Source organism: Temnothorax curvispinosus, unplaced genomic scaffold, assembly GCF_003070985.1.
Source record: "Temnothorax curvispinosus isolate PA1 unplaced genomic scaffold, ASM307098v1 QBEX01013525.1, whole genome shotgun sequence".
Classification (NCBI taxonomy): domain Eukaryota; kingdom Metazoa; phylum Arthropoda; class Insecta; order Hymenoptera; family Formicidae; genus Temnothorax; species Temnothorax curvispinosus.
In genome coordinates this window covers 60,710-84,360 of record NW_020223305.1, presented here as the reverse complement: position 1 = coordinate 84,360, position 23,651 = coordinate 60,710, and the positions used below count along the sequence as shown (strand labels likewise).

The following is a 23,651-nucleotide window of genomic DNA, read 5'->3' as shown; positions in this document are numbered from 1 at the left end:
CCACCACTTGGTCCTGTTGGAAACCCTTCTGGTCGCCCACCTGGTCCACTCGGTGTACCTTGACCCGTTCCTGGCCTCCCTGTTGGTTCACCGCTCGGAAATGGAATTGATGGCCGTCCACGAGGATATCCTTCACCAGAAGGTCCTTGACCCGATGGAAAGGTAGACTGCTGCCCACCTGGTTGAACACCACCTGGGCGTCCTGGAAATCCTGATGGTCCTGTTGGGTAACCACCTGGTCTTCCAGGAGGTTGTTCACCAGGACCTCCAGGTGCCCCTGGACTGCCAGATGGATATCCTCCTGGTCTAGCGCCAGGACCTCCGCCTGACGTACCTGGTATAAGTCCATTTGTCGGCCTAGGGTAATTATATCCCTCGTCAGTCTGTAATATTAATTATCATATATAGAAAATGTCCACTAAATCATAATAGAATCGATGAGATACGTAATATTTCGTGAAGAAACAAAAAAAGATGTAGCATTTTTTGCTAAGAAAGAATTACATAATTCATATTTTTATTATCGACATTTTTAACGTTGAAACTAAATATTATTTTAAACGATATTAATTTACTCATATTTGATACAATTTACTCATATAATGTATAATTTGGTTTAAATACGTTTATTATCGTTTGGTATCACTTTAGCTCATGAGATCATGAGCTCATTGAAATCATGATACCCTTGAACGATTAATTATATCAGATTTATGGATTCCGACATCGTTAGAATCGTGCTGGTAGAAAAGTCCGAAGGAGCGTCTTCGCATCCTCGATCATTGTGATCGTTGTGGAGTTACAACAGTTACAGTCACGATCGATTAATATGAGAGTGCTTAAACTTGCGCAACCGAAAATGCTGTTTCATAAGATGGGAAAGAAGGAGTAAAGATGTGTTGATCGTGAAAAATTGAAATGACTACATCACGCTGATTTACATCGACTTTTATGTACCGCTTTTCTAATGGAGATTAAAGAATGTGAAAACGCAGCTTAAGTTTCGAGTCGAATAAATTAATCGTAAACGAATTCGCGAATTACGTCAAAAGACACTATTATCTTAAGTTTTATTTTTTTAGTGACATAATCTAATGTGCTTAAGCTAGTTACTTACCTGAGCTAGAGCTGTACGAGTGACAGCCAGCAAGACTGAAACAAATAAAAACAAGACAGTATTATTTTTGGTCACGCACCTTGACAAATTGCGCGATCTTTATTTGACGCTGTTGTTACGAGATTGTTACAAATTTATCATAGTCAAGAATTTTTATTATGACATCAATTATATCTCAAGTGCTAACGGCTGTATGTCGCCGAGTCGCCTCCAGTAACTACCGCAATTCGTCGCGATGACGTGAAGTTGCGTGTGAGTCTCACAGAAGAGAAATGTGTCTTGAAAAATCTCTGACATAACTTCCCGTCTAATTAATTAAGGAGCATTGTCGAGCGCGCTTAGAGCGTAGGCACGGTGAAGTTATGGGTTCTTCGCACGCTTGGCCGTACGTAAATCACGAAAAAAAAATGAAGAAGGATAAACGCAGAAGAAAGGACCGCGCGTGCTAGAGAGAGAGAGAGAAAGATAAGCGAGCTGCAGTGCGTGTGCTGTGTTACACGAGAGTTGTGAAGACTCCCGTGCGCGTTTTCGCAATGACACCGTCATGCCGGTCCGCGGATCACGCAAGCTACTTGTTAAGCAGATACAGAACTCTGGTTCTTGAGCATGCGAGAAGATCCAGATGGTGATCTCTCTCAAACTTCAACTTTATGGAGTGATGTTCGCAAAAATAAGTCATTTATTTCAATTATTATGTAGAAAACCTGTGCGATCAGAAAGAAAAACTTTAAATACTTTTTTCTTAGTAAATCTCATTTGCTAATTATAAAGCTATTGAAAAAAAATCTTCGATAAATGTTATACACAAGTAGCAAAATGAATTATAAGAATCTTAATTAATCTTTCCTGTTATCGCCATGAATATCGTTCTTGATGAATAACTGTAATTATCAAACGTTTCGTACGTCGATATCCGCAGGCGTTGACGTTGATAAATTAAGATCTAATGGTGACTTTACTTTGACATAGATTAATAGGTGTAACTGAGCAAATACGATTGACATGACCTCTCTGCGGCTCAAATAAGAGCGTTGTCACAGCGAGTCATAGGTAATCAAGAAAATTACTTTTTATCGCACTGCACATACGAATTTTGTTTCCGTACTCAATAATTTATCGATCGTGATTTAATTTTGAATTAGTTTTATATTTTTCATCATGTACCTAAAATAGAATGAAACTTTGCGCTTACAAAAATAATTACAATAAGAGCGAATTATCCAATGTCTAATAAGACAGTAATTCATAAATCTTACATTGAATCTTCACGAAATCGCTAATAAAATTTTATTTCAAAATCAATTACGCATAGAAATATAAATGATAAATTTTACGGCAACGCTTTCTCTCTCATGATTTCCAGTTTCAATGGGCGAATTATTAAATACGAAATATAGCTGAATTATTAAATACGACAAAAAGCGCAAGGAATTGTTTGAATAGTTATGATCGTCGTGAGCTTGCGGAAACTTTTTTCCATATTTAAATGTACTATAAAACAATTTTACAGGAGATCTTTCTCCTGCCCATTCTTCATTCGTTATTTATTTCCACACCACGCATAATTTGGCCAAAAGGCCATTTCAAGCAACAATATCGCAGCACCATTATTCGCACATCTTCCTGTTGTCGGTTGATAGCCTCGGTTTTGGTTACCTCGAAACAATGGGGCGAAGATCAAGATGTAGCCGAACCTCGCGTGATCTACGAAGATAATTCGAGCACGGTACTCGATGCATCGTTTGAGAGGATCTTTGACCGTTACGTGGTTACACTAGTGTTGCACGATCGTCAGAGTATTGACGTAACTTGCCCGAAGGGAAGCCGTGTGGCGGAAACGGCTTAACCCGTTTATTTCAGCTATTTCTTCGGATTACGAATTTTTCTTAACTGGCATCTCCACCGAAAAAAAGTATTGCATTTACTTCGTAGGGTATCAATGTTAGGCAGTTATAGCAATACGTTTAAAACCTCTATTTTAATTATCTTTATTCGTCCTTATTAGTTGCTATATATCAACTATAAGGAAACTGCGATAGTTCATATTTCATAATTTGACTTTAAAATTGGAAAAGTTTGGCTTGCTTCTGAATTATTCTTCGTTTTTTTTTGCCTTTCCGAGCGCTCGCCTTTTTCATAGATTTACGATCTTGAACGGTGCTCGTTTTTAAGATTCGTAAGAGAAGCAAAGTGATAAAAGTTGCGCTAACACGGTACGCTGCATACACTTGACCTTTATTTTAAGTGCGGGTGATCGTAAGCGTAAAGGGTGACCCCGTAATACGTAAAAGTGCGTTGGAACAATACCAGCCCACGGAACGCTGGCTTATCTCTAATTCGTTTTAATTAGAGGATGTTACGAAAAAATACCGTAGACCTTGCGTGAAGGTTCCATCGAAATTTAAGACTCGTGAACCGTAATATTATAACTGAGTTGTAAAAGACGTATTTATTATGAGAGCTTGAATCCAATTAATTTATTATTGGATAAAAATAATTGTTTCAAAAAATAAGATTTTTGAAAAATACACAGTTTATACTGCTAATTTTTTCGCGTATTTGGAACGACAATTACAACTTGCCTATAATTTGTTTTTATAGTTCAAAATAATGCATCTTAACTATATATACGAAAGAAAATTTAATAAAAGTTAAATATTGTTCTTAGTTCATGTGTAAAATGTCGAAAACAGACTCTTCTTCTTCTTATTATTGAATATGTAAAATTACCTGTGAAACATATTTATTAGAAAATTTTCATTCTGTCACGTTCGCTGTGATGATCGCTCATGAAGTTTCCCTCTCTTTTTATATCTTTGCTGCTGTGATTTGCAGTCGTCACACGGGCAAAAGCCAAGCATTGTCAAAGAATGCCATACCGATTGCGTGGCTCGTAATGCCGCGTATGACAACTTATACGGTACGATAATTCGATGAACGGAAGGTAAAGTTAACGTTAGGATTGCTCAACAATTGCTTGGAGACTTTTCATCTCCTTCGATTATTGAGACGAAGGTTATACTTGGCGTTGGGACACGTCACAAATTGCGAACTTTCTTTTCTCTGTCCACGACACTGCAATCTCTGCTAATCTTTCTGTTTTCTCCAAAGGAAAACCGACGGATATTGCCGCGTGGTTTCTTGCGTCGCTTTTTGTTAGCTCTTCCCATGTGCTTATTTGATGGCATGCTAACGTAACAACCCGATTACTACATTAGATGATTACGCGAGGTGAAGCCATGCGATGAACCCAATATCTTGAATCAATATCACTTTTGTCTTACCGATCCACAGCAAGCGTAGCCGCATCTTTGCTGGCGCAAGCACCCTCAAGGAGTGGGCGAGTCTGAAAAGATAATGCAATCATCGATTGATCTCTTTCATATGTAGTTAGTAGAGATGTTGATATTGTAAGACGATGAAATTGCATCGGAGAAGATGAATATTGCATAATTTTGAGAATTATTTCCGCGCCCATAAATAAATTTTTTTTGCTATTTATACATTTTATTTGTTGTTGAAAATGTAATTTATTTCGCTAAGATATGTATAACATTTCTGTCAAAAATGCTCTCAAATCATAAAATTTGTTTATGTGCTATTATTATATAATAACATTATAAAAAAAAATAATGAATTCTAAATAGATTTATATTGCATTGATTGATTTTAATGCTAAGATATTAAGTTAATAAATGATAAAAAAAACTAAAGAATTAGAATTAATTAATATTTCTTCGTAAAATATAAAATCAATTTTTTATATAATACGAAAATGTTTTAAAAATCTTAAATACGTACAGAAATTTAGTGTGATAACGTTGTATCGGTAAAAAGAAAGAATTTGAATGTTCAATATGTTCCTTACATTATAAATTTATGCAATATTCTGAATATCGATACTTGGTTGAGCACATGCACATGTTATTGTAACTTGCGTCGTTCATTTCTGTACACGAGGGGTTAACGTATTTAAACGGTAACATATTTATAAAAAAAAAATGGAACTCCAAGACACGCTCGAATGGAAATCACTGACCGTGTTGCTTTAATACACTGCGTTCCTCGTTCGATCCCCGAGCATCGCGCACGAAAGTTCAGGACCTTCGTCGGGTCATTCGTGCGTGTTATTGGTGCCACGTTGGGATACGCGCACAGATGCATTAGAGAGGAAAAATGTAATAAACGAACTCAGTTCTCGGGGCGAACACTCGGTCGGAAAACGAAAAAGGGAACCGTGCGACAGACGTGAGAACTCGCAGAGTCGTGAAGCGAACAAAAGCGCGATCGTGGCCATTAGGGGGATGAAGTGGTGTCGTGGACTCACCCAACCGATCCGTACAAAACACACCGCAGTGCTGAGGTAAGTCAAGACAGTGACTGATGGTGGAAGTAACTTCATCGGCATATATATCCTTGGATAGCACCCCGAGTGCTGATACGCCCCCACCAGGGATGAGCCCCGGCGCTCATCCTTCGACCTCCTCCAGATCGAGCCCCCTTTTTTCCTCTGTTCCTCGGGATGCAAGGTGGGGAAGCACGCGAAACCGCGGATAGCGATGGGATGGATCCTTTCGCGCCAGGCTGTATTCTTCTGAAAATCGTAGGTGAGACGAGGCTATTGCTTCCGCACTGACTCACCTCTTGTTCGTCAAACTTTAAGAGATACCTATAACTCATGTTGCAATTATAATATAGTTTATTCAGATAATTTTTACGGTAATAATAATAATCATTTTAAGAGAATAAGAGATATTTTGTATATAAACATATAAATATAATAAGCAATCATAAATACTATGAATTTTAATAATAATTTATATTTTAATAATTATAGGTGAAGTATTTATTAAATATTTAATACAATATGTATTTTATATAACATGACATATGTGAAATCTATCTAATAAATAAAGCAGGAACCACGTTTAAAAGTAAGCATGTCGGATAGAGAGGTGAGGAATCTGGACCTCTTTGACCCCGGGTGATTACCTAAAGTAAATATCGACAGGTTGGGCCCGAAATAGCGGGAACGGATCTAGCGCGGGCCCATTACTATCCATAAGCAGTGCGCTATCCATGAAACGACCTCACGACGTAAGTGACCCGCTGCGGGCCTCCGAAGGAGGCCTTCTTCAAAGGGGGGGGTCCTGACGGGGAATCTCGCGGAGATGAGCAGCTCGTGGGAGGCCGGGGTTAGTGAAAGTGAAATACTGCAAGTAGAGTAACGTCTACTAGAGTGCCGCGTATTTCGCGCTGCTCTAGTCGACGGTGAGGATCTCTTTAAAGAAGAAAGATCGCGAAGATTGTCTCTGTATCTCGATCTATTTGTATTTAAATAGAAAAGACCCATGTTACTGCCGCGATTACGCTCTGCTTATTAAAGTATACGAGCAGAATTTACATAACTTTTCATTAGCAATTGAAATACAAATGAACGGAACAAGCAAATGAATTATTAATAAAAATATTTTCTTTTTAATTCTAACAAATGTTCCTATATAAATTCATGGCAAAATTATAAGAAATTATTACTTATATATAATTAACTAACAATTAATTAATCCTTAGAAAATCAAATAAGATTTATTTTATTTCATAGATTATAGACATATAAAAAATATATATTTATCTTCAAATATTTTGAAACATTTATTTATTAAAGAAATATAGATACGAAAAACATTTTAATAATTCATTATTTTTATTAATATATATATACATGATTCTTACAAAATGTATAAATTTTTAGTTCTTCTTTAAAGAATTTTCCCATAAGATTGTGAAGCAATTGCGTTTGTAAATTTATGGTACTGTTGTTTCTAGCACCGAACCTTCGCCTGAGATCAAAGAGAAGTGATTCCTGATAAATAATGCATGATATCGGAAAGCTGTAGAAAATAATACCCTTCGATATGAAGAAAGTACAGAGGAGCACACAAATGCTTTTGAAACGTCTCTTGTTTTTTTTTCCAATTGAGATCCCGAGGCTATCTGGAATGATTAGAAGGGTAGTAGAATAAGGGCCAGAGTTTCACCAACGTCGATTAACTGTAACCTTCGATTAAACTCACTCTTCGTCTCTTTCTAAGGGGGACAGTTAGAAAGAGACGAAGAGTGAGTTTAATCGAAGGTTACAGTTAATCGACGTTGGTGAAACTGGACCTAAATCGTATTGATTTCGTCGTTTAACAGAGAAGAGCAGGTCGAATTTAATGAAAAAAGCAGTACCCTGTACGTGATGTGCCAAGTTCCTCTGTCATATATGACACAAAAAAAAGATCTAAATAAACAAATCTTAAATTTTTTAATTTATATTAACTTTATTAATATTTAAAAATGTTATTGATATTTTTTCCAATCAATTTTTTAAAACAAATAATTTTTCTTTTTATTCGACATTTTATTCAACAAATTGCCTCATAAATAGCAACTTCCTTTTGAAGAAGTTTTCTGGCTTGCTCAATTCTCTCTCGATTGATTGTCTCTTTGACGAATCTTTAGAGGATTTACCTTTACGGTTTAATTTTACGTATGAAAATCACTACGATGACGCAGCGCTCTGTCGCTGTCAAAGAACGAGCGATTCCATTCGTTCTTTGACAGCATTCTTCTCTCGCCCCGTTTCGGGACTCATAATCGGTCCGTGTCATCGCATAATCATTATCGGACGTACGTAGTGACACGACGTGTCTTCGCACGTTCTCCTCTACGGTGCTTTCACCGTAGAAGTGCGAGTTATTGCATTGCGTGGGCGGTATAAAGTATAAAGGCAGTCGGCGCGTAACTCAACGCCAATGGGACAAAAGCGGGCGCCGATATCGACTTCTCGCTTCGCGCGCAACGCGCATCGCGTTTACTACGTAATGCCTATAACGCACGATTTCCGCTTAACAAGGCTTAATCCCCTCGCATGATGCCATCCACATTCGCGACCATACGTGCATACGTGGCACAAAGTCTCCAGCGGCAATTACAGAGACGAGTCCCGGGGCGAGAATGGCATCGATACAACTATTTGCTAAGTTATCTTATAGATGGACGGACGAGATTTCAGTTTGCAGAACCTCGAGGGTACTAGACATGAGCCCCCGAGGCGAGTATCTCCTCGCTCCTTCCGTCCCTCAATATCCTAACTACGTGCCATGCAAAAACAAGTTTAGTTGCATCGAACATTGCATCTCACTCGTAGCTCTAAAGATTCTCGGTACATTGAAGATTTATAAATTAATTTAGATTAAATATACATACATGTATATTTAATAATAATTTTACTTTCAATCACTGCTAGATCCTAAATAATGAAAATCTATCAAGCAAGAGCGATTCTGCTTCGGACGTATAGAAGAAATAAATTTTAAAACTCGAAAAAAATTGCGGAGCGCATTATATTCATCTTCATAAGACGGTCGAGTTGGTAAAGCTTGCGATATTCATCAATGTCCAATATATCCTAGCGTCCTATATAGAAAGGCCCCGACTATAATCGTATTAGCGTTTCTGCTGAAATCCATCAGCGATTTAATACGATTGCGATAATCGTTTACGCATTGCAGAATCATCCATTCCTTTAGAACTAATCGTTAATGAAGTCTAACGATTGGCTGTATCAGAATTCATCTATTTTATGAATACTTTAAGAATTTTTTCATAAAGCCCGCGTGGCAATTAGAATAAACATGGAAATAACGTTATGGAAGAAAAAAAAACTGATTACGATTATAATAGCAGTATCCAATGCATTCGTCACTCGCCACTATGACGAATAAGTTCTCGCATTGCGATGAATGTATGAATACATGAAAATTAATCATGATATTTTTCAAATTATTTCCACGAATAAAGCGCATATATGACAATAATATCAACAATAATATTACAATCTGCAACATTTCAAAGTGTATACGTTTAATTTTAGAACCAAAATAAGAAGAAGATTCTTAAAATAATCTATTTAAAATAAGAAAAAGATTCTTAAAATAGTCTATTTAAATAACGAGAAATCCTTAGACATTACTTTAAATACTCTTCTACAATGTATATTATTGAATTAATAAAATAAAGAATTAAAAATACATACAATTATGATTTCAAACTTGTCACTTGATCTAGTTTGAAGTGATATTGTAAGTGCGGGGGAAGAAATCTATAAATACGATTAGGACAATTTCCATATAACGTTCTTTCAAGGCGGCGCAATGCTTCCGCGATAATTACACATCAAATTTGTTCTCACGAGCGCGAGACTTCAATCGCACTTTTCGCGCCGCACTTGGTTCCCTCGTAAAACATGCCCGGAATCCACACTTATTGTATTATGTATAACATCGACAATTGTCTCACGATCCGCCGGGATCTCCCAAGTGAGAAGAAACGGTTAAGTCATTTTGTCCCATCGGCAAATAATTTTTGTTAATAAAAAAAACAGGGTAATGATCTGCGTTACATAATCTCGAAGTCATGTTGTACTGCAACAAATCGATCACATTAATGCTTGAAAGAATTATGATTACAACATAATCGCGTGAGAAAAGTTCGATAGTAAATGTATTTGAATTATATATTCATGTTGCGAATACGTTAAACTTTATGAAAATCAGGGCAAACAAAGCGAGAGAAGGATTATCAGCAATCGTTTCCCTTACAACAATTGCATTACATCAGTGATGACAGATCATTCGGAAAGAAAGACAAGTCGACCTTGTCATCTCTCTCTTTCTCTCTCTCTCTCTTGTGCGCTTTATTCTTTTTATAATTTTTTTATACCGATCATCATTTATCCGACGGTGTTTGCCGGATTATTATGTGTAGTAATAATTAGCTGTTGATTGAACTTCGTAATAACAACAGGGAAGAGGATTGAGATATTTGAAGTATGTGATAATTGGTGAACTTATAGGAGGAATTTCTGCTATATGGAAGAAAAAGCTTCAGAAATAAAGAAATAACGATCTTTCTTTAAACCTTTTATTTTCTACAAAGTATATCCGGAGTGTTGTATAGATACATTATATATATATATTTTTTATCATTATTTCCTTATATTTTATTACGTTATTAACTACGTCAGTTAATTATTACGACAAGACATAAATAAGAAACAGCATTTCTATAGTAACAATCAAGACTCTTCAATGAAGCCCCTAGCTATTGTTAGCTTATTTTACATTTCACAACTTTAGAAGCTGATATTGCTTCACACAAACTTGCGCAAATAAGAACCATCTTTAACAGCTATACGTTAAAAAAGTTAGCCGCTATTATAAGTTCTCTTATACGCGTAGTGCAAATATCCTTTGCGTATTTCGCTATTCTCTAATGAGAGATTTTTCAAACTACTTTCCGATCGGGTAACGAGCACTTAGTACGCAATTTCCCGTACGCAGGAACGAGAAATTTAATCAAGGTCGTTAAAACCCTTCTTTCTGATTGACGTTCTTCAGCGATCGCTTTGCATATTGACACGTACGCGAATTGACTCGTGTACGGGAATCGGTACGGGCACTTCTCGTGCAATCGACGTGTCATAATTGACGCACGTCCGTACCACGACTACATCTGTTCAAGAGCTATGAATAGGAGCATTCAGATCGCGATCCGTGAGAATATTAAGGCATGGAGAGACGCGCGCGCCCATCCTCGCGAATCACGACTGACCTTCGCGCGAACGATCGTGACGGTGGAATCGGCGCTCGGGGACCGACCCGACCGACGCGAGATGCGGTGGACAGATATAGATTCAGAAGATCTAAACGCCCACCTCACGGATCTCTCAGCGTTCACCCCCTTTTTTCTCAGAATCCGGGAAATATCAAAGACGACGTAGAGATGCGCCACAGCCGTGTCTGCGTTTGCGCCATCGCTTATTCATCGCACGTTTATCGATGACGAGAGCCCTTCCTTCGTCCATAAATCGTGATATTATAAGCCGAAGTTGTCTTGAACGTAGCTCGGCTGCAAAAGTACGAGGGGATTAGATAAATCGCTCGTGTTGGAGAGAAATCCATTTAGCTGAACAAGGAGAAATCTAAGACGGGAAGCTCAGCACTCAATATTAATTTTCTCAGCTCGTTAGTTTTTACGAAATTGCTGTATCATCTTCCAAATCTCATTTTTTGTATTTTTTTTTTGTACATGTATTTTATATTCGGTAATTGATAGATTAAAAGAGTGACAATCCCTTCCCTCAAAATAATTTATTTGCACACGGAACAGTTTATTCTATAAAAAAAAAACATTTTAGACGATTAAATTTTCATGTTCCACTAATCGCAATTACTTTGAAATATAATTATATTTTGTACGTATGACACACTCTCTCTCTCTCTCTCTCTCTCTCTCATTACATGAAATAAATATGAAGAGCATAAGCAAGACTTATAAGCGAGGCACGATTCTAAGTCTGTTAACTGAGGCAACAGAATGCTAAGGAAACCTCTTTAAACAGTATCCTGCTGAAGTTTTGTGATTGCGCAGTTCTATTATTTAGACTGTTACTCTGTTCTCTCTTTCTTTACACTCTATAATAATTTCTTTAAGTATTAAAACGTAATTTCCGAAATAATTGCGTTTTCTGCTAAAAGATAATAAATAAAAAGAATTATGCTTCTCTGAAATATCCCGATCGAATGTATCGCGTGAACTAATGATAAAAATTCTCTCGAAAATAGCGAAGAGCCGGAGTCATATGTCACATTATTTACTTCAATAGGACAATTTATTAATAATGTTTACATAAAATGTTTAAAAAATTATGAGTGGCATGTGTAACGTTATTCGATCTGCAGTTACAAATCACACAGGCAGGTAAACCGTTGGTCGATGCTTCGGCAAAGATTTAACGGAAAACTTAGGACGCGCAGGTGTTTCATTGGGAAGTCGTTTAGGGAAACCGAAATCATGGTTATGACGAATTGGAGCGCTGTCTCTGTTCCACCCTCGTCGTTTACTCTGCCAATTCTTATTCCAATATCTGTCCTCGTTAGATTCACGCTGATAATTCCAGGATAGCTTCTTTTCACCTATTCTGATGCGTCTTTATAAAAGAATGAATAACGATTAGAGTAGTAATACTTGTATAATAATACAAAGTATAAAGTTTAAAAAAATAGATAAATATAAATTAAATATAAGGCATATAAAAATGTCAAATGAATGTTCAAAGCAAACGTTATCTTATGCACGGAGAAAGTAAAATTTCTAATGCATTCAGATATAAAGTTTACATCAGCGTTAGGTCAGTACGATGTTTACGTATCGATGTTACATCTGTCGTATAAATCTGTCGTATAATTTTTAGACACTTTAACCGCGGTGGAAACCGAAAGTGGGGGAGTCCGAGATTGCTTTCCTTGTGCGAATGAAAGTAGCGTGTCTATTATAATTAACAGCACGCGTGACTTATTTATCGCTTCATTTTATTATGAGATAATTCAGCGGAAACATAAAAATAAATGTTACTGCAACGGATTTTTTTTTCGGCGCTCAAACCGCGTGAGATAAGCAGATGCCGATTATGTAATCATATGCGAATGAGGAATGGACGCACACGGTATATACAGTACATGTATTTTGAACAATTCGTTACGTAATGCGTGCTCACCTATCAGCTTCCTCCATTGCTTTTGCAACCGCCTCGTTAATGGAGTAGAAACTTTGCGCGCGGGAGCAATCCACGGTGTACCACCACGTGCAGACCAGTCTCTCCTGATTGAATAACGTGCCGTTTGGACAAAGGAACGAGTCCTTACGGCCGCCACGTTGGCAGATGTGATACGCCTGGCAGTCGGCCTCAGGGTCGGCGTAATAGCCCGGATATCTCCATTCGCATACGAATCGCGTCCACGGAACTCGGTGGAAGATCGGATAATCTTTCCCGGCTGTCCCGGAGATCCCGTCGTCGTTCGACCATTGATCGCGCGGGCCCTCGTAACCGTATCCCCGGTCGTAAGACAGCTGCTTGTTGGGACGCACATACGAATATCCCTTGTGCGCCTATATAAATATATATATCTATAACTATAGCTCTCGTGCTTTCGGAATGAAATTTAGGAATAGATTCTTTAATTTCAGTCAAATATTTCTTTAAAAAGAATATCGAGGCATATCTTTGTAAACTAATAAAATTTAATTAATTCGTTTTCCTCTTTTTTAAAAATCGATATCGGAAAAAGTTAAGCAATGAAACCTTATTTTTGTTTGATTCTAAGCGCAAATTTTATATTTTGACGGAATTTTAATTCTCCCAGTTTGATTGCCAAATTATTTGACATTAATAACGAATTTGTGCGTTTCCTTGCAAACGTTTTAGCATCTTTGCGCTACGAAGAAAATCTAATACGTACTACGCAACTTGCGAGGGTGATCATTATGACGAGTCCTAACTTGAGTACCATGATCAAGTCTAATTTGGTAGCTCCAGCCAACAAAGTCACTTGAGATTATATTGAATCACGGAATATGAACTCGGTCTTTATATAGTTCTCGTAATGAGTTCAAGTACACGTGCATAATTATTCTGCCATTCAAAACCGGCGCATCCTTCGATCGAAGATATGATGGCGAAGGTGATACGTATTTCGGCAATTAAGAATTCACATGACGAAACAAAGACTCCCGCATCCTTTTCTCAAGGCACGCATCTCTATAGATACGGCTAACGATACAATTCCCGCGATTAACAGTCGTCCGGAGCGTTGTGAATAAAAGATAGTTCCGTCAAATCAATCATACGCGATGATTAATCCCGGTCGCGTCACTCCGATCTGCATTGCCGAGTAACATCTTAATATAGCTTTATCTCACATATAGCTTCACCGTCAGTTCTCTCCCGTAATCCTTCTCGTCGGATTTTACTTTCGTACATAAATTTATTTTATAGTCAGGCTTTTTCTTTTAAGGGAACTTCCATACGTGGAATATATATGTTTCCTGTTTGAAACTACGACGAATTCTAAATCCCGCGCGTTTATTCAGCGTTCAGTCGGCGCATGAACCTTGGTGACTCAGCAATATGGCGGAAGTCCTCCAGCTGTTTCGTTAGCCGTATACGGCGATCTAGCGTGGTCTCCGTAATAATGAGAAATTATCGTATTTAGTGGTTTTCTTTAGTTTGTTGTGTTGGATTATTAACCGATATTGATTGCTTTGAAATACTTAGAAATCTGTGACGCAGCAATAAAGCAATAAAGCCTTTGTAAGGCAGAAGGCACCACGTGTAGCGTTTTATGAATACTTTGTGCACCACGTGTAGCGTTCTATGAATACTTCTATAAAATATGCTCACTGAATTTCTTGTATTTCAATACAGAAATTCCTCATAACATTGATGTCCTTATTTATTACGATATCCAATTTTCTTCTATTCACCACGCTTGTTTTAGCCGATATTATAGCGATATAATTTGCAATTATATTGATAGACGTTATAAAAATGGAAAATTTCAAATCAAATGAAGGATTCTTTGACTTGTGTGTAAATGTACCGGACGGAGGGGCGGATAATTTAAATAATATTTTATCAAGGTTATATGAAAGTAAGTTAATTGTGAGAGTAGACGATATAGTACGAATAAATTAATCAGTGTTTTCATTATCTTGTTGATTTATTTCGGTATTAGTGGGTTATGGAACAGTGGCGTTAAATCAAACTGTAAATGAGAGTGCCATGGATAACGATAAGAAAAAGAAGCAAGACAAACTGGTAACGAGTGTAGTGCCAGATCCAATTGACGTTTCAAAACTAAATGAGAAATGGAAAGGAAAACTGTGTATACTTAACAGGCTAACATTTATTTGTTCAAGTGCTGCAAAGGCACACACTTTGGTGCAGTTTTATTATTATAAAATTTGTATTTAAACCATTTATTTTGAAAGCAGAGTAACTCGAGTTTGGAAATATTTAGTTTGAGCGGGATATTAATATATTAAAGTACATTTCTATAATATATGTATCAAAAACGAGTGTTATGAAACTATTGATTACGTAATATTTATAATAGAAGCTGTATAGTTACATGAATTTTTCAAAATAGAAGGTTTATCTATATTGAAGTAATGATATTGTATTGAATATAGTTCCATTACAGGCACAATGTGCAAATTTGAAAAAATATGATATATATGCTCTCGTCCCAACCAAGCAAGATATATTAGAGGTTGGTGTATACATATTTACTTTTTAAATTGCATCTTCAATATTTTCATATTGAATTTACATTATATCAATTCACACTATATTACCTCTGGTTTATTTATTTATTTTTTTAGTTTGCTTGTTCACAAATAAAAGCAGATCTCATCACGATAAAGCCAGAAATTTCTGGCATAAGAATAAATCGAAAAGTATATCGGCAGGCAATAGCAAGAGATCTGTATTTCGAGATACAATACGCAGATCTTTTGAGACAGGAAACACGCGTAGCAACTCTTCATCATTCTTATCAGCTACAAACGTGTCGCATAAGCATGGTATGTGTGTAATATATGTGTATTATATAGATACGTATATTAGATTTTTATTGTAAGTTAGTTTTATCGTTGCTGCGGTAAATAATTTTAAATATGCTTATTTTATTCATATGTCAAGACAGTCCGTATTTGTATGTTGCAGAATGTAATCATATCCAGTGGTGCGAACAACAGAAATTTAATCAGGAGTCCATATGATATCATAAATCTGTATCCTTTGATATAATGTATAATATCACGGAAGAATTCTGTGTGAAATATTGGCGAAGTTAATTATTCAAGTCTTATCACGATGCATAGTGGATCTGTATTAGGATTGCGACGAGATAGAGCCAAAGCAGTTATATTAAATGAATGTCAATTTTTTCTTTTGAAAGCGAGTAAGTTATTGTAATTAAGCTCATTTTATACGAGACTGAATGAAAAGGAATTTTTCGTTTTATTTATTTCAGAAAAACGAATATCGGGCAAAACGGTGTTTACGGTGGAATTTGCGGGAGAACCGGAGGTAGATGTCGAAGAAGCGGGAAAGAAGCAAAGAATAAATCTCTAAATTAATACCAAAATTCAACTTCTATAATTTATTTAATAAAAAATTTCTACTTTACAGTTTGTATATATGCTACATAGTAATATACATATATGTTACTTTCTAAAAATAAATTTATCATATTTTTGTATAAATATACATATGCAAATTTTCAAATTTCTATTTTTCCTGCAATTTTTACGCAAAATAGTATTTATGTATTTATTCATTTATGTGATTGTTTTTGCTCAGTTTTCGATTTATACAATTGTAGAAGTTTAGAGTTGAAATTTACCTGCAAGAGCCATCTGTCAGCCTGTTCTGTACTTTTCTTGCAAAATACATTATACATGCATGAGCATTCTGCTGTTTATGGTAATAATAAGACAATATTAATATTAATTATAACATACTGGTCTCTTTTTTAAATAAACAGTACGATTTCTCTTTTTTAAATAATAAAAATTGTTTTGGCTATAATAAAATTATATCTCGCAGTATATGCTATTGTTACCGAGGATCGATATTACCATGAAATAATACTATCCAGAGGCAGTATTATTTTGCGTATTAACTACTTACTTATTTAAAACATTGCGAAATAAAATTATTGGTTTTTTTAAAAAATGCGTAAAATTCTTCATCGCAATAAAAAATTAAATGAACTTCAATCAACAGCTGGTACAGCGGCTATGTTCATCTCAGTTTAGATTTTAGATAAACGACTATCACTATGAGTTCAAAAAAATATGTATAAGGATTTTTTAATTAACGTTATCTCTTAACTTTATTACATTTAATGTGATGCATTTTGGTTGCAATATATATTATCACAGCGACGTTATGGCCTTAGTCAAGTAAATAATTATATTCTCACGAAGTTAAATATAGCAGAGCATCAACGCGAAGTTAATATAATAAAGCGATATAATTTGACGTTTGAACGCGAAGGACGTAACCAATTGCATCTAAGTTTGAATGATACGCGCGACGTTAAATATCTCGGACAATAACGTTACGGTACCGATAACACGGCAATGATAGATTATATCGTCTAATAGAAGCTGTTAACGTCGATTCGAAGATTGTGGAGGATTTAGTTTTTATCCAAGGATCAAACGGATCATGCGCCCGGCGGCCGCGCGATCAAATCGATCGTCCGTACATCATCTCAAGTCATCCCCGATTTCAAGCCCATCGACAACGTCGTCCGTTTATCATCATCATCAGCAGCAGCAGCAACAGCAAATTCTGTATGCTCCCGTCAGTAACCCAATGGTGACTCTCCAACCGTGTGGAACAGCGCTTCATCCTTCGTGCGTTTATCCGAACGTTCAGTCTCACGTTGTTTCACCGAATTCCGCCCATTTACATCTCCAAGGTCTGAAAGATAGATTTTAATTCAAATTAATATTGTAAATCACAGTTCTTTCCTTTCTTTCTCCATTTTTCTTCTTGATTCTGTTTCTTAAAACAGTCTACCAGTGATGAAACAGTGTTGAAAGTAACACAAAAAGATTAACGATTGTAGTTACATAAATCTAGTTATATAAAAATAGAACGTAGTTATATAAAATAAGAATGGCAATTAAAATATTCCGCGCGGATGCAGGTAAGAATAATCGATGGCACACCAAGAACAAGCCGTCTCGCGGTCAGCAATACTATCAACAGCAGCAACAGCAACAGCGCCTCTCGTATAATCCAAAACCCGTCGTACTCTTTGACCAACCGTCCACCAGCGTTGCACCAATCCCCCCATCGACCACATCCTTCTTAGTAGCCTCATCCACATTCACTCATGCTGGACCATTGCACAGCGAACATTACAGTAACAATCCCGGAGTGACGCATCTGTTACCGCAGCCTTTCAACTTCAAGCCGCCGGATGTGCAGGCCCTCTGCTTCATCCAAGACCGACCGAACATTCAGCAACAGCAACAACAACAGCAGCAACAGCAACAGCATCCATTGCCAAGTTCCTTCTACAATATCTCGGCCACAAACACCTGCAGTCTGCAAACCGTCAACGCGAACTCGTCTTTCCCACTTGCCAGCCTCAATCCTTATTCCAACCTAGCTAGCTTCAACAACAATCAATTCCCAGTAACGGTGCAGTCCTCTCCGTTCTTTTCGAATCCGCCCGTCGGTGTAGTCCTCGCACCACCGCGAGGAGACAAGCCTTCATCCGCGTTAGATTTCGCGCCGTTCAAGCATAACGCGGACAAGATATCGAACGCCCGCGAGTCCCAAGTCGTTCCAACCGGTCAAAGCGAGCATGGCTGGCCTTCTCAGATTGAGTTCTCCAAAAGCGACGCGCAAACTGTCGCGGGAAATAACAGGAGTCTCGAGTCGGCCGAGTGCGCTTTGCAGAAATCTCTCTCTGTCGTTGCGAAGACGGACGAGGAGCATTACTCCGACGAGTCCTCGACCAGCTTTGACTTTACCATCGAGGCCGAGAAGATGGTCTCCGCTCTGTGCAACACCACATCTTCGAACGATTTAGGCAAGGAGGAATCGAAGCCCGGCAACAAGACTGATTCCACGACGTTGTTCAATGGCGCGGGCGACAACAAAGCGAGCTGGTTCGCCGATTTTTGCTTCGAGTACGAGAACGGGACGTCGATAGGCGTCCAAACGGACAGTCCGTGCGTCGATAGATCGCAGTATCCAGAACTGATTCGGAAGACAGCTCACTGGGGATGCACACAGGCTGAGATTGTTCTCGATTCCGACGACTCGCAAACAGACTTCAAACGGTGTTGGTTAACGTGCCTGTCGTCCGCCACCAGGATGGCAATCACGAAATCCTCGACTTGCATCCCGGTCTTTGCGGGGGATCGAGTCTTCGCCGACGATCTCATAAATGCCCTTCTGCGCATCAGCAACGGTTGGTTGAGCCTCGACAACTACCTGAACAAACAACATTTTCCCAATTTACTGGACAGATTAGATCCCGAGTTAATCGCGCACTTCCAGACGTGGGAAGAAAGCACGTGCGAATTACTGAAGCAAATAGTACGAACGTTCCAGAAGTTCGGCGAAAACAAAGAGACGGGTCAGAAACGCAACGTGACGTCGTCGTTTCCAGGCGACGTGTCGCTTTACACAACCTACGATCTTTTCGTCCCGTTGTCTTCGAATTCTTTTTCTCAACAAAATGCGATTGGAACATCCTCGTCGCTGGAGAAACCACGCGGCGCGACGTCGACGTCACTACTGACAAGCGGTCTGCGTAATTTTCAATACAACTCCAACTATCAGCAGGAGCAGCAACCGTTGAATCCGAAGGAGAGCAAATTGCGGAGCAAGTGGACAATCACCGAGAATTTGTCGTCCGCGATTAACGCCACAAAATCCGTGCCGAACGTTTCTGTGTGTCACACCGACATCGGCGGTCTGGCAAGTCATAAGCTTCGCACAAAAGACGCATCATCATCCAGGAAGAATGATGTCACTCAGAAATCGTTGAACGCCGAATTCTGTCAGCTGAGGAGCAAAGTGATGGAAAGCAGTGCAGACGCAACGAAGGACAGAAGACACGATTACACACCGGAAGACAAGCTTACGACGGTGCTCGATAACACCGAGTCAATACGGCTGCAGCATCCAGCGATGAACGCTGTAGCTCCTATGAGCTACAGTGGATTATACGCGCGGAACTGTCTATCCTTCACGTTTCCTTTGTCCAATCACCCGGACTCTTCGTATCCCGCATCCAATCCGGGAATCCCAACGTACGGTGTCGGTTATCCACTTTCAGGGCCTTATCCCGGTACCGATATCAATTCGAGATGCGGCAGGAACTCCGAACAGATTTACGGAGTTAAAAGCGCGAACGTCAATCCAATTTACGTCGGCAGATCGCAAACGGATCAACTAGAACTCCCGGCTGTACCCAGGAACAAGATGACCCTGCTCAGTCAAATCGAGCCGCGGACATTCGACAAGGAGTCCGAGGAAATGGCGGCCAATTTGTCGGCCTGGTTCGCCAGTATGCGAAACGCGCAGCCTCCAGCGTCGGCCGCGTCGACCTTCGAGGAGCCGAGGACAAACGAGAACTCGACGCCGCGATTGTTCGTTCAGGAGACACCCAAGTACTCGATGGTCATGGCCAAGCAAACGCAGATCGACACGAATCGACAGTTCCAGGCGTTGCAGAATCTGCCGAATATCCAGAGCACTCCCTGGGCCGCCGCCGGCTTTATCGGCAGTCGTGTCCATGTGCAACAATCGCCCGAGGAATATGATAGCTCCGAAGACGTGCGGATATACATGAAACCGGGCAGCTACAACGTGCCGAAAAAGAGACACCAGAGAAGACCCAATCATCGTCGATCGAGCAACAACGCGACGTCTCGCAACGCGCACGCGAGCAGTCATCGCAGCGTGTGCGGTAACAACGGGAAAGGTGTTACGATACCAGCATCGTCGACGCCTCTATCTCACGCGAGCGCGCCAGCCTTGTTCACTAACATCAGTAACACCACGCTGATAAAGACCTCGTTCCCGCCAGCTTCGCAGTTGCCCGTGCCTCTGTTCAACCTCGAGAACTCACCTAGGATCCTGAAGCGCACGGAATCTCTATCGCTGGACGCGCGTCAGGACGTCACCTGGAAAGCGGCATGCGCCTCAGCCGAGATACTTCTCGAGGCCCTCAACATAAAGGATTGCAGCGATACGTGCAAAAACGTCGAGTGCAACGACGGCAGCGGCAAGAGGGAGGATAAGAATGAAGAAAATGTTGAAGTCTTGGCAATGACGTCGCAGCGGAGCGATCCGAAATCAATGAAGCATGATAATGTTGACCGTGCGTCTTCGTATGAAGCCTCGGAGGATGACTCGGGGTCCACGTGCAGATTATCGCGTAGCGCGAGCATAATATCGGTATCCCAGTCCCGCGAGGATGTGAATGGTAAAAAACTTTATAAGATATATATTTTATTATATACTTTTTATAAAGAACTGATCAGTTTTATTAGAACAGTAATGAGAAAAGCGTTAGATTGAAATAACTTTTTCGCGAGGATTTCACGCGTGTATATTTATCGAAAATAATTAAAAAATATCTCGCGATCTTTTTGCAGGTGGTACCTAGTAATAAGCAAAACAATATCCTTTTCTAAAAAGCATGTTCAACAGCTCTCGATATCAAGACCAACGTGAAAACGGATTCCTGGCTGATCAGGACTCTCAATAACGCGAGTATCGTCGGCAAGCAGAAGCGAAGACGTGAGGACGATGTCGATCGACGAAGCTCGGAGTCTTCGAACAGCTCGGAAATTGTTGACGTAAAACCGGAGCGGCTCGCATCGTCGTCGACCGCGGATGTAACGTCACCCGCAGATACAAAGACTCGCGCGACGATCATCAACAGCGAGTATCCAGCGATATTTTCTCGCGAACACGTATCTAATCCCTTCGCGAACAAAGACGAAACGCCGACAAAAGAATTGGAAAATCACGTCGGCAGAGCCACGTACTCTGAAACGGTACGAAGATCTATGAAAACGAGCAACCTACACCTGGAGAAGAAAGAGCCGGTCAAGTCGTGCGCGACCAATTCACCGGTGACCGCCGTAATACCAATTCCTGGCCGCAAGTGCCAGAGGAAAGACCCCGTGCAATCCTACCAGCTTCTGCACAAATCGCGAAAGTCAGCCGACAAGAAAACAGCGAGAAATGCAGAGAGCAACGATCTCCAATTGGAGGAAGGAGCGTGCGCGAAAGTCGGCGATGTCAAGTCGAACAACATAACGAAATCGTCAGCTATCACAAAAACGAATCACGGCAGGAAGAAGGATTCGGAACACTTGGAGGGCAAGCGCGCCAGCAAATCGAGCGATCGTGGCTGGTCGGTGTGGTGCAGCTCCAAGAGGAAACAGAATCTCAGCCCTCTGACATTTAACAAGTTGGAGACGATTCGTCGAACTATCTGGCAGATGGACGAGGCGAAGGTCTTAAAGTATCCGCTCTCGTGCGACAATAAGAATGGCCAGTCTTCATCCACTTTAATGGTCAGTTAAAAAAAAAAAAGAAATAAATAAATAGAACAGAGGAAGTAAAAATACAGAATGTATATTGAAAATATTCTTTTCGCTTTTCAGATGGAAGATTATTGCAAGATCGTTAAGAGTCCGATGTTTCTCGAGATCGTCGAGTACAAGTTGAAGAACCGGCTTTATCATAAAGTCGAACACGCTGTAAAAGATTTCCGTCGCATTATTAACAACGCGAGATTATATTATCAGGTTTGCAGCAAAAACTTTTTTCTTATATATTTTATTTATCTTCTTTATTATCGCGTAAAAATCGCGCGATAGAAATAAAATACTATAAATCGTTGCGTAAAATTGCGTCTTAATCTTCAAAGCCAAAGATCCGGATCCAATATCTTAACGTCTACTTTAAAAAGTAGGAATTTAGTTTCGAAAGGCGAATTTCTCTCGGTTCGCGATAGATTTCAATTAGAGTCTACGAAAATTTATGTTCTTTCGCAGGACGACGATGAACGAACGAGAAAGATTGAGGTGCTCTCGAAGAAATTGGAAGACTTACTCGAGGAACATTTCGGCAATTTGGACTTTGACAATATTACCGGCAGTCCGAGAGAAGATTCATCGACCCAGCTGCGACTTAAGACATCTGGACAGAAATCGATCGCGGGACGCTGCGATAGCACGAAGAAAAGTGTTTCTTCGTCGATTATCGTGGAGGATTCTTCGCTCCACTGACCGTTATAACTTCTCGTCGAAATGAAAACTCCAAATCGAACTATTGCAACGAAACTATTAGAGAAACTAACGTTCTTTACAGGGCATTGTGTGTAATAACTTCTTTCTAGTCACGAGCCATTTCGTACGGTTAATGATGTCGTAGGTGTTTTCTTTTTTTTTCCGTTCTCGAAGATCGGTATCGCTGTCCGATGGCTCGTAAACTCGTTAAACTTTTCCGTCTCCGAGAGGACGGGATTCCGGACGATTTTAATAACTACGAAAAGTGCACGCGTGTGTTCTGCCGACAACAATTCTAATTTCATAACGATATCTTAGCGAAGAATTAAAAAAAAACTGTATTAAATGCGAACGATCATCGGACAGTATCGAATTTATTTCTGTACGAAAAAAAGAAAGTAGTGCATGATAGCGAAGTATCGACGATATAATGTAATTTCCATGTTCATTGTTACGGCTATTACTTATGAAACATTTCGATCTTTCAACTTCGATGCTCGTGTTGAGGTATCGTTAGATCAGAGTGATATGAATCATGAAATATATTACGCTGACCAGTCTAAATATTGCTGTTTCGTTCTAAGTCTTAATTGTTAGCAGCTTAGTGCGTAAGTAAAATAAATGCAAAAGGCATTGAAATTGTTATATCTGTACCTTAGAGGCAAAGAATCTCCACTATTATAAATTTAGAGAAAATTTCTAATACGACATTCTAAACATGATATCTTAGGAACTAGTATAATAATTACCATAAGACCTTTTATCATTATACAATTAAAGCTCCTGATATATTAGAAAAAGT

General features: G+C 39.1%; 4 protein-coding genes across 4 annotated transcripts in view; 2 read left to right on the top strand and 2 right to left on the bottom strand.

Moving 5' to 3' along the window:
• Positions 1–5,590, bottom strand: part of LOC112463671 (collagen alpha-1(III) chain-like) — a 7,088-nt gene extending 1,498 nt beyond the window's left edge. Inside the window, 4 exon segments of the mRNA XM_025030171.1 lie at positions 1–383; positions 4,140–4,306; positions 5,445–5,535; positions 5,537–5,590. The exon segment at positions 1–383 is cut by the window's left edge and continues 1,498 nt beyond it. Of these exon segments, the coding sequence (XP_024885939.1) occupies positions 1–383; positions 4,140–4,306; positions 5,445–5,535; positions 5,537–5,590 (695 nt within the window).
• A 6,261-nt stretch (positions 5,591–11,851) lies between these two features.
• LOC112463670 lies at positions 11,852–13,512 on the bottom strand. The gene is made up of 3 exons (XM_025030170.1): positions 13,462–13,512; positions 12,720–13,111; positions 11,852–12,152 (listed from the first exon to the last, which is right to left on the bottom strand). The coding sequence occupies exons 1-3, from the start codon at positions 13,510–13,512 to the stop codon at positions 11,912–11,914; spliced, it is 684 nt and encodes a 227-aa protein (XP_024885938.1). The 3' UTR covers positions 11,852–11,911.
• Positions 13,513–14,120: 608 nt separating this feature from the next.
• On the top strand, positions 14,121–16,213 carry LOC112463664 (ribonuclease P protein subunit p30). The gene is made up of 7 exons (XM_025030164.1): positions 14,121–14,652; positions 14,737–14,942; positions 15,205–15,273; positions 15,386–15,586; positions 15,729–15,796; positions 15,887–15,966; positions 16,039–16,213. The coding sequence occupies exons 1-7, from the start codon at positions 14,550–14,552 to the stop codon at positions 16,137–16,139; spliced, it is 828 nt and encodes a 275-aa protein (XP_024885932.1). The 5' UTR covers positions 14,121–14,549; the 3' UTR covers positions 16,140–16,213.
• An 828-nt stretch (positions 16,214–17,041) lies between these two features.
• On the top strand, positions 17,042–23,019 carry LOC112463669. Its single transcript, XM_025030169.1, has 5 exons — positions 17,042–17,496; positions 17,728–21,030; positions 21,258–22,132; positions 22,223–22,366; positions 22,616–23,019. The coding sequence occupies exons 1-5, from the start codon at positions 17,241–17,243 to the stop codon at positions 22,847–22,849; spliced, it is 4,812 nt and encodes a 1,603-aa protein (XP_024885937.1). The 5' UTR covers positions 17,042–17,240; the 3' UTR covers positions 22,850–23,019.
• The last annotated feature ends 632 nt before the right edge of the window (positions 23,020–23,651 follow it).